Source organism: Solea solea, chromosome 20 (assembly GCF_958295425.1).
Source record: "Solea solea chromosome 20, fSolSol10.1, whole genome shotgun sequence".
NCBI classification, from domain to species: Eukaryota; Metazoa; Chordata; class Actinopteri; order Pleuronectiformes; family Soleidae; genus Solea; species Solea solea.
In genome coordinates, this window is record NC_081153.1 from 14,360,827 (window position 1) to 14,372,920 (window position 12,094).

Consider the following 12,094-nt stretch of genomic DNA (forward strand, 5'->3'; position numbering starts at 1 on the left):
ATGTACATGAATGTGCATGTAGGCGTGTAGATTCACAAATGTCTGACCTAACAATAATTTGAATAATGTTATGGTTTAATGAAGTGGTTGCTTGTGTCAAATTCTTATGGAATTTTCACCTTAATGTATATACAAAATAAAACAGTAATTTGCCCACAAAAGGAGGACCCTTTTCAAGCTTTTTGATCCTTTGAGTTGTCTCTCATTCTGTAGATTTTTGTTTGATGCTCAAAAAAAACCCATCAGCTTCACCTTTAAATACAAAATTTTAATTTTAAAAAATGATACTAGTGAGCACTGGGTATGGAAACGGACTGCACACTGAGTAAATGGTTATCTTCTGGCTGCCAGAATAAATGATAGAAAACACACTTTACTGACTGATATTGCTGTACATGTGATTCACTGTGTGTGGGTGGAAATGTGCGTTTATTTAGGTACCTAGCTTGTTGCCAGTAGCACTGGGTCTGCGTGCAGCCGAGGACTCTGCAGGCTTTTTGGGAACCTTTGGGACCTTGAAGGCAGCCTGAGCCGAGGAAGAACGGCTCCCATCCACACTGTCGTCATCTTCAAAATTACGATCTTAAAGCAAGAGGAGAAAGTACAGTTATCAAGTGCTTGTTACATAAATGCTTTGCCAAATCAGAGCAAATAACACTCATTCAAGCTCAGGCTACACATAACAATTATTAGTGATTTAACACTTTGCTCATCATTATCTTCAGACCAAGAAACAGTGTAAATAGAGGAGCAATTGAAATGCTTTCCGGAGACCAGCCTTTTAAATATGTTCACTAAAAATGTATAAATAATTCACACACATGGGTTGTAAGGTATTTCATATAATCTTAGATGTTCACTGCTCCTTTGATGCTGAGCATAAGAAGCTTGAGGAGGTTTACAAACAGTGAACGGTGACATAAATGTAAAAACGAGATGCTAAACATGGAGGAGGTTGTAGTTTTCAGAGAGCTTGGTCAGGAGTCAATAAATCAATACTAATTACAAATACAGTGCAAGTAAGAAAAAAAAGGGAAACTCATGCACATAATGAATCACCTCTAAGAGCCTAACAACACATCTAACGAGCAAACTGTCCACCCATGGACACAGTGATGGACAGAAGTCTCTGGAACCCACATGCTAGCAGAAATATGGCTGGCTAGAAAGCAAAAAGTGAAACTTGAAACACACAGGCAACAATGGTGCAGCCTTTTGAATAAGCCAGCAAAACACTTGTGGAAGACAATATGGGAGGACACACACACATCATTGTGGAGATGAAACTGTTGGCATAGGAATGCACTTGTGCTCTGGTCGCTCTTGACAACCATCCCTAGAGAAATGCGACACGGCCACCACCCTAACATTAAACTCCTGCATCAACTTACCTGCACAAAAAAGTCAACAGAGACGAATAGGCACGAAGGGAACATGTAAAGAAGCAGACACGTACATCCTCCCTCTATCGTCCGACATATACACACTCAGTCATCAACACCGCTAAATCACCCAGGTCCATCCCTGCACTCACGGTCACAGATCCGCTGGCAGATAAGTCGCCTCATGCTTCAGGGAGGGTGTGGTATCGGGGTCACCCCTCTTCTCCAAGCCGTACCCCAAGACACATGAACGCTGCTCACACACGCTTCATATTGGAGCTACAGCTACACATGAGCGTGTGTGCACACACCTCACAGCAATGTGCTGTAAACCCCTCCACCCATACAAGTGCCGGCATTTTCTATCAGTTTTCTCCACCTATCCTCCACCTCCTCTCTCTCCCAGCATCTCTCCTCCTCCTCTCAGCAGCCTCACAGCCAATCAGACGAGAGGTGACATCATGGTGTTGCAGCCAGTGCGGAGGCAGGGCTACGAGTGTGTGTGTGACGGGAGAGGAAAGGAGTGAGATGCACACACACACACACACTCAAACACCCCAAGAATATTAACATCAGATTCTGTGTGTCTCTGCCAGACCAGCGAACCTAAGCTCATTACCATGGAAGACACACACACACACTCCAGAGAGAGAGTCCTTTTCTCTAGCTTTCATTCACAATTCAAACCAACCTCTTAACACACTTTCTAGGCAGCTACATTTACCTGCAACCCATTTATTAAAGCCAACCGTTCTCTCTTCACATCCACATGAGGACAAAGGATGTTGCGTGAATTATGAGAGGAGGGGTGATGACTGAGGGGGTGGGGAAACAACCACACCCCTCCATCTGAGACCATAACCCTCCCACTCAGACAGAAACCTGTGTACAAACACACAGTGCAGCCAGAATGACATGATCTTCATTGTTTTGACCCTGCAGTCCAGAATAGTAGTGGACTGGAAATGAAACTATGATGATGGCTCTTCCTGTTTCAGGTTGAGAATGTTACCATGCATTTCAGAAGAGCAGTGGGGAAAACAAATTTGGTATAACCCTAAATAATGTTATTATATATATATATAGTAAAACTGGGTTATGAATCATTTACAATAATTGACGAACTGAAGGAGTGAAGGCTTCACCCCACAGTCTCCAGCAGCTACTTGGCATCTTGCCTTGAAATGTTTGCAAAACGTTTAGTACAGTAGCTATTTTCACTCCTGGCCCTTATGGGGGAAATGTTTCATTCAATACTGTCCACAAGAAGTAAAATGTATATGCAGGTGAACTTGCAGGCTGCAGTTTCTTGTGGCACGATATATAATATCTATCACGTAAACCCATACAGCATTGTTACAGCTTAACAAACTGATTTACATATTTCAAAGCTAATAAATGAATTCAGTGTAACACTATTTCCAAGCACAATATATATAATGAGGAAATATAGGGGAAAAACATACACAAAGTTATATTTTAATGTTTTGTCTTTCAATCAGATGACATTTAGCAACAATTTTCCTCAATAGCTTTATAAATACCACATCCTAAAAACCCAGGTTTAAAATAAATCTTATTGGTCAGCAGTATAAAGGGTGAAGAGCCGTGGCCAAGACAACTAAAAAATATGCATATGCATAATCACAGTGCAAACAACGGTTACATTTTATGACAAAGACAGCAGTAACACCAAATAAATTAACAGTATCAGGTGAGTTTAATGGATTTAATTTCAATCTATCAAAACTCAGAGCAATTAGCAATTAGCACTCATGCATCAATGAATCTTAGCATTCATTTGCATTAATATTAACATGATTAGCATCTCCTGCTTTTGTCTAGTCAGTCCCCATGGGAATAAATGTGTCAGGGTGAAGGCGAAGACACCAGAGAGCAAGAGAGAGAGAGAGAGAGAGAGAGAGAGAGAGAGAGAGAGTGAGTGTGTGTGTGTGTGTGTGGGATATATGAAGAGAAAATGAGAGCCCAGACTGCACACATGCTGTTGCCATGGCGACCTGTGCAGAACAGCTTCTCAAATGAATCAAGCAGCAAACAGAAAAAGAGATGTCCAGTGAGCCCACCTGTACACATGCACATTTCCAATTTAGTTTCATCAACATGTTTATGGTTTAGTTATCAACTTAAAATTGTGATTTATTACATAAGGATGTATTACGGTGAGCTTCCCCCACCCCTAAAAAAATAAAACATCCATGGTTACATGAAGACACTTTAACACACAGGTTTCAGCTGTGACCACCTGGTGGCAGCACTGGCTCTGCTTCAAATAAACCATACTGTAAAAAAGCTACAGGTAATTATAACTTCTAAGCAGTTTCAGTTACACAATACTGACAACAAACATAGAAGGTGACAAAACAAGCTAACATGGTGATAAATAGTGTATGTATTTAAAAATACTGACTAAATTCTGTGTGTGTGTGAGTAAATGGTCCGCTCAGTGCTCATGTTTATAACTTTATCATAAAACTTCATCATTCTGCACAAACCAGACTAAACACAAACAGTAACAGTAAAGAGACAGATCTTCCTTTCTGGGACATCTGCCAGAGCACTGCAGGAGACATCATCTCATGTATTACAGCTGAAAATCTTAACATGCCTCTGAGAGCATAGCCAGGCATCTTCTACACAGAGAGCCTGTGTTTGTGCTGATCTGCTAAAGCTGCAGGGGGACATGCAATATCACACAGACTCACAGAGGACCATGTGGTGTGGAGCGGCGTTGCATGCAAAAGATTATTTCCCAGTACCGATACTGATTTGAGAATGAAATGGAAAAGAGAACATGAGAAGCAGTGCAACAACTGGGACAAAAGCTCATGACTGCACCAGCTCCAAAATAAACTACAAGAGGTATGCAAGTGTCAGGAGAAAAGGAGAATAAAAAAACCACACAGCTTTTCATGCAAAGTTCTATTACTATCTTCAGAGATGAGTGGTTATTGTTGGGGGAAATTAAAAGCAACGGTTACTTCTCAAAACAATGCACACAAAATGAAGAGCATACTTTATAACCACACTATACACTGGTAGTAGAGAGTTAAATACATTCTAACATCAAGCAGCAAGAGTGAAACGCACATTAGGCCTACACTGACTAATAGAGAACAGAACACACACAGTCACACACACGGGTACAATTTGAGTTCCCATTCCCAAGTGCAGGAGAAGGATAAACCATAATATTCAGAGGAAAGCTTTGCCATGGCAACCAGCCTAGCCTGGAAACAGGGTCACGGTCTCCTTTGCAGAGCCAGAGATGCATTGAAGCAGAATGAGGATGTCTGCGAAAGACTGTGTGTGAGTGAGTGTATGTATATTTGTATGCTTCAATCCCTGTCAAAACCTAAGTACTGTGCAAGCAACAAAAGCTGCTGCGGCTGCTGATAGTCAATTTGCAAGGAAACAAATATCTCACAACTTCCATAGTGAGCATGTCTGTGTGTTTACATTTGGGCAAACTCATTTTCAAAATCGCATGACCTATGAGTTTAGGACATTGCAAGTAGCAAAGACACTCTTTACTTTGTCACAAGGAAACATGGTGCATTCACCTTCACACATGCACAAACACCATTCATTTTAAATGAGGGAAGCTTCATTTTGATTTAAGTTTTTAACACAGGTCATTCATTATTATTATTATTATTATTGTTATTACAAGTTACCAATATTAACGGAGAAAGAAATCTTTATTAATTTCAATGTTTAGTCATGAATACATCTTTACATGTCCAGTTCAAATCTAGTATATTACAATTACAATTAATGTCTGTCCTTTGCTGCCAGAAAATATCTTGTTCAATTTGTAACTGACATACATATTACTATTTTAATTTGAGAGACCAACTATTGCAACAACACCGAAATTAAAGTTTTGCAGCTATATTTAGATGGCATGCACAACAGTGATTTTCTTTGTCCTGTATAAACTGCCACACTTGATGACGATACACCACATTATTGACGTGAACATTTTTAAAGAGCCAGAAAAAAGAGGCACTGAATACTCTGAGCAGAGTCCATTATGTTTTATCTATATTTAACAGCAGTCAAGCCTGACTCTTCAAAACTGGAGTCAAGACAAGTGGAGATAGCTATAATGAACCATATCTTTAAAATGATTGATTGTTCGTAATTACCAATCATCATACATATGTACAAACACAAAAATATTTATTTATATGTATAAATAAATAAATAAATAAATAAATAAATAAATAAATAAATAAATAAACGTTTGTCTTGGAGCAAGAGCTAGAGATAGAAAGGCTGCCAGCACAGACCACCACAAATTTCATCTTAATGTTACTACAACAGAAAGAATTTAGGTGGGAGTGGAAAAGCATGGAAAAGCACTGCAAAGTTAGGTCACAGTATTAATATAAGACCCATTTGGCTTCTGTGGTGCACATGATAACATTCAACCCCAAGCTAAATCTTGGGTTTAAATCAGCCTACAAGTGACACCATCTCTATTAACAATGTCCTGCTAGTTTCACATTCATAATATGAATTAAACAAAAACAATGGAAAGGAAATATACCTGGATATGATATTAACGATGCTCTGGCAGACTGGCACACAGGCTTTTTATACCTTTATTCATTGTGACATAGTGGAGACATTTTTATAAATTCGACACCTCAATTTTCTGTTTTACACATGCAGTTGTAGTCTACATCTAAACCAGAGCACTGATATGCTGACAACTTTGAATCTCTCTCTCCCCCTCCCTCCCTCCCCCAATTGCCATGATTACAGTGTGTACGAGTAAAAAATAAGCCTCTTCTTTGTACTTGCTCCTTTCCCTCTGTTCTCCAGTTCCCTCTGTTGTTTCTCCTTTATCTTTACCCCTCTCGTTTGTTCAATCTCTCTCTGTGTCTGTCATGATGAATCAGGGAAAGGCAGTGATAGGCACAGCGCTGTGACTCGGCTACTCCAAGAGATCTCTTTCTGTTTCCTCCCTCAATTTTTTTCCCTCCCTCCCTCTTTCTCTCTCCTCTAAACAACAGCTGCCACAAACCCTTTACAGCGAACTCCAAAAGCTTGGCTAAAAGACATGTAGGACAAGAGCAAGTAAAGAACAAATTTGTGTTTGTGTGTGTGATCAGAATGTTAATTCTTGGTAGGTATAATGCTAAGTGTTAAGTCATAAGCTGGTCACCGCCTGTGTTCGACCTTCCACCACTGTTGTTGTTGGTGGAGTTTCTTGCCAAATATTGGATGAACCAGTTTTACATATTGAGTGCAGAACATTAACTCACAAGATGTGGACACTATCTGAATAGCAAACGGGGGACTCCTCTGCTCAGCCTCCCTTTTCCAAAAGCAACAGTGGAACTACTGTGACCTTAACACAACAGCAAGGCTGTCGTTTTTCTTCGTTTGTGTAGTAAGCTTCCACTTCAAAACGTGAAACACGTGCTCAGGCTAGTTAGGGCTTCTGTAGAAACATGGCAACACAAGATGGCCACCTCTGTAAAGCAAGGCACTTGCTTATTTCAAGGCTACAAAACCCAAACAAATTTATTTGAAAGTGATTATACACTAATACAAACAAACTTATGGTTAGGATATTCAAAATGCCAATAAATGGCAGCCTTCCCATCATTATCTCAATGCATTGTTTTGCAAAAATGACAAAATCAGGAAAAAGACAACTTTAGTCTAAATCTGTAGGGAGGTTAGAGTAATTAGCTACACTCCCTCGATCCCTCGCCTGCCACCAGAGAGTGCATCATGGCAACTATAACCACGACATGCCCTGAGCTCCTCTAAATGTTTCTCCCAATGTCTTTCTCAGTCCAAGTAAACAGGCTGCTACAGATTAACCAGTTACTATCCAACTCACTGTGACTGTTAGACACACAGATACAGTGACACGGCAGCCTAAAGGTACAAGCGGACAATGACCGTCTCTGCTAGACACAAAAAAGCAGACATAGATGTAGAAAACAAACTCAGCTTAAAACCCACATCAGTTTGGGAAGAAATTATATAAACAAACATGTCATCAAATGAACAAACCCCCTTTGCTAAGTTTACTTACAGAGATGACACCAAATTTACCAAATCTCTGACTACATTAGAGATTTGATGAGTAACATCAGGCATTTTATTGGTGCAATATTGAATGGCTCGTTCATTGTATATTCTAAATTATAATTTGTTGATCTTACACTGTGAATTTATTTATTCAGAAGCCAAATGCTAAACCCAATGTTAGTTGTAAGCTTCTCTACAACCATCTCTCGTATTAGTGTATTTTTAAAGCACAATCTAAACAATTTCATTTGTTGCGTTTCAGATGCTGTGATTACGTGCATGTTGTTTGTTCGATGACGTTCTTTATAAGGTTTGTTTTGCTTCAGCTGCAGGACACTATCAAATTTCACACTGTATACAATGATTTTACCATTGTATTGTTGCCTTAACAATGCTCTTGCATCAATTTGGGGTTGGACCTTCTGAAGAAGCACAAAAGGAACAGCTGTATTTGTTTCAGCAGTCCTCCAGAATTACTCTGCTAGTGAGGCAATCTTTATGATCTGAAGACAAAGTGAAACACTGCTGTGAGATGTGGCCAAGTCTAACTTTCGTAGTCAAACGACAAAGACTTCTGTTATTCTAAACCTGACAACAGAAAACAGAAAAGGCACCAGCAACCCCCAGCTCAGGTCTGGCTCTGCCAGGAAATCTCACAGCATCACAGACACACAGATTAAACCATTAATCCTGTTAGGTCCTCTTACAGAAGCTCATGGTAACAAATGACCACGGCCGCAAGAGCACATGGTGATTTAGGCATGCACATCACCCACCAACACACAAACATGCACTCTTCTCAAACCAGTGCGCAAGTCAAATTGATGGCTAATAATAAATGAGAAAGGACACTGACCGTGACTCGGGCTGAGAGCCATGTTGCCTGAATTCAAGGCTTCATCAAAACGAGCAAATATCGCCTGCAACCTGCAGTGGAGAGAGAAGAGGAAAGGTTAGAACAACACACATGTACATGAAACTGACACTGATCTGTTACATGTGTAAATGGAGAGACACACACACACACACTCACAAAGCCCAGGCTTTGACCTAGAGACGGACAATGAGATGTGATACCCGGGAGAAAGTATCATCAGTGGCAACATGTGAACAGCCTGCATGCCTGTCTGTCTGTCTGTCTGCAAGCTCACTGGTGGGTGTGTCATTATGTCAGTCACAGTGCAACAGCAACTTAACAAGAGTCTTCCTAACATCCTAAGATCAGCATAAAACAAACACACAATCATAACACAAATTGTGTAATTTAGAGTTAGGAATGACTGCATAGTAACAGGGCAACAATCTCTCAGATTTCACAGACAAATCAAGATAAAGCAATTGCTTAGCCGCAAGTAAAAGCCTCCATCAACCTCATTGTTGGGACACATTGGTTACGCATGACTGGTATGACAGAAATAAAACAGACACAATGACCTACATTGCTCAGTAATTGCCCAAATGTAAAAAAAAGCCATTTGAGCACACAAGATTAAGAGCAATACACACCTTCCTCTGACTGTCCACCTGTCTGTCAGTCTTGTGGTATCTGGGTGCCGGTCCACAACCAACAGACAGCTTAGAGTCTCCTGATAAGTGACGATTAGTATTGCACCGGGCTGCTCAGCCGTGTAGCGTTTAAAGTGGTTCCCTAATTTTCATTAGCATTTTAATGTACGTTCTTGGTTCAGAAATAATCTAGCCTATAGTCTTCTGCACTTGTTTGCCTCAGCATTTCCCAGTGGGTTGATAAGTAGGTTGCTGCGCAACGTTGCATTAGCTCCCATGCTAGTGACACACACAGTGATCCTCAGCTCCCCTCAGCTCTTTGTATCCAACATGGTGCAGTGACTCCAAGAGACAGAGAGGAAGAGGGGAGGAGGGAGAGAGAGAGAGAGAGAAAGAGAGGGAGGGAAGCAAACAGCGAAAGACCAAAGCATGCTACACGCATGCGACAAAGCACCACCTACTGTCACACATGCGCACTGAATGCTAAGCTCACACACCCACTGAGAAATCTCCGGAGTGAAACAAGGAGTTAAATCTCAGACAGGGTCTTTGCGAGAGATAGACAAGTGGGCCAGTTTGTGTGACCGCCAGCAAAGAGATTCAGTTACCCTTTACATAACCTCCCTCTCATACCCAGACGAGCACACACATTCACAATCATCAGAGGGGGAGGGGCTGTACAGCCAAAAGCAGACAGAAAGCAATGTTGCTCTTCCTCACTCATTTTCACCTCACTTGTCCATGTCCTCCTATTCCTCTTTTTTAAAATTCTACTCTCTTTTTTCCACAAGTCAATGTGTTATTTCCATAACACTGCACCTTTTACACCAAGCTTTCAATGCTGAATAACTGACTGTCGTTAAGAAAAAGTGTCACCCCAAATTTAGCAGAGGTGACTCAAACCCTTCAGGTAGGTAGTTCATTTCATGGAACATGAAATGTGACCAAGACATGTCTGCTGAATGCTTCTTTAACGTGCATTTCACCTGCTGTCAGGAAACTACTGCCACAACCCTTACCGTTTACTGTACAGAGATTAGTGACTTAAAACAGTTATTCCATACACGTCCCGACTACACCTCGTAAATATATACACTTAGCAAAACACACGTCCTGTTCTCTGAATATGATCTGCTACCTGCAGGCTGATGTTATAGAGCAAGCAAATGTTGTCTCGAGCTCAATGTCTATTACACTACTTACTTACTACTTACACTCTCTGTCATGTTTCATGATACTGTACTCTTTACAGTGTTTTGTATTCAGGTTTTTTTTTTAATGCCCACATTATATATATTCTTTGTTTTTATGTGTTTAAGTTAGGCACAATGCTCATTTTTAGGGCAGGTGCAACATCATTTTTTCTTAAATTCAGTGAACTATACATCCTTTGTTAGCCTTTTGTTGTCAGTAATACAGTGTATTGCTCTAGTTGTATTTAGTTGTATGCTCTTTGTATTATCAGCTTCTCAAATATTTGAGAATATCAACATTTTTCTACACTTTTTGGAACCAACAAGTAATAATTCATCAACAAAATAATCAACAGATTAATCAAATTAAAATAATAGTTAGTTGCAGCCCTACAGCAGACTACAATGTAAAAAGAAGAAAGCAAGAAAAGCAAGCACTGGTTTCACAACTAAAACAGACACACACAGGTCTATATAAAACCTTAGCACACAGACATTATGTTTACACTGGAGACAGACAGACTTAATATGAGCAACACATGACACACTGCAGCAGCCACCATTCACAGACACAGGACTTATATTCATTATTCAACAGTGCAGAACACTGACTGCTGCTCAGATCTCACACATGGGAGAAAGGGGGTAAATGGGGAGAGTCTGGGGGTCACGGTCTGCTCAGAATAACCCTCAACTGGGCACATGTATCCAGGACGACCACAGAGGCCACTCAATGGACCACTTTAGATGACATGAACACACACACGCTCTCTTCAGTTTTTCCACAACTGTGTTACTCCACCCGATGCCTTTGTCCCCCATCTGCCCCCTCCCGCCCCCTTCCACAGGCAGTCAGTAAGCATTGTGCTCAGGATGAAAGTGCCTCTGTGTGTGTGAAGGGCAGGGTGGTGCATGGTGTGGCCTGGGACAGCCTTGGTGCCAAGGCCACAGGACCCTCCACACAACTTAATCCCTGCTTGATTAAGCGCACATACAAACAAATACAACTCATCGCAAGTGACAAGGACAGAGACGATCAGCAACTCACCGCGCAGCAGGCAGGCCTCGCTTTCCCACGTCTGCTCTGACCCTCTCCCCGACGTGACGATAAACATCCACCAATGACGTAATGGCGGCCTCACGTACCTACAAACAGCAACATAAATCCATTAAAAGCCCTGTCCTCCACACACACACACACATAAATAAAATTACATTCCAGCACACAAGCCAGCTTGTAATGTACAAAAATTAATCTACTGTATATCAATGTCAGTGTGGACGTGTTGAAAACCTGTAAATACACAAATAACTCTTAATAATAATTCCTTGGAGATTACAGTCTCTCTCCACTGCCTGGGATTAGAAAGATTAAAGGTTGCAAATGTAAACGTATTAAAATAAAAAACTGTTAAAGCCCCCATACTCATCCTCCAGACATGTGATTTGCTAGTTATGTTGAGGCTAATGTTGTGATAGGGTAGTGGGATAATGTTTAAGGGATTCTGTGGAACTGAGGGTGGGTGGGGTCTATGGCATTGATGATTGGTCTGAACAGTATGTGGGTAGATAATCATTGGGTAGAAGACAGAGGCAGATTTCAGCGTTGGGGTGCAACTCCACTGGAGGTTTAACCAACCTCTCTCTACCCCTCTCTCACTCACTCTGACACACACAGACAGAGTTAGTACCGCTGTGTGTTTTAATGGCTGGGTGTTGAGTGCTCATGATTCAGCAGTGAAACTTGCTTCAGGGCCCACAGAGCCCATCTCCTCACTAATAACAGTAATAATCACAGTGCTGCATTGAGATGCCTGCTGCCACCACACTTAGGATGCAGAAAAATACACCACAAGCTTGGCTACAAGGAAGACACATTGGAATCTGTCCAAACACAAACATACACAAGACACACATGTGCCAATGTGATCATCACAT

The 12,094-nt window shown here is 41.0% G+C and overlaps 1 protein-coding gene across 36 annotated transcripts in view; it reads right to left on the minus strand.

The window, feature by feature from the left end:
• The window catches only part of clasp2 (cytoplasmic linker associated protein 2), a 49,708-nt gene that overhangs the window by 24,804 nt on the left and 12,810 nt on the right, over nucleotides 1-12,094 (minus strand). For 30 of the 36 annotated variants that reach the window (XM_058619575.1, XM_058619581.1, XM_058619577.1 and 27 more), the window contains exons 6-8: nucleotides 11,205-11,302; nucleotides 8,314-8,384; nucleotides 442-582 (exon numbers count right to left, since the gene is read on the minus strand). In XM_058619575.1, coding sequence (XP_058475558.1) covers nucleotides 442-582; nucleotides 8,314-8,384; nucleotides 11,205-11,302 — 310 coding nt within the window. Of the gene's footprint in view, nucleotides 1-441; nucleotides 583-1,534; nucleotides 1,723-8,313; nucleotides 8,385-8,963; nucleotides 9,295-11,204; nucleotides 11,303-12,094 lie in introns of those variants that run through there. The other 6 variants (XM_058619611.1, XM_058619610.1, XM_058619608.1 and 3 more) reach the window with 3 other exon arrangements.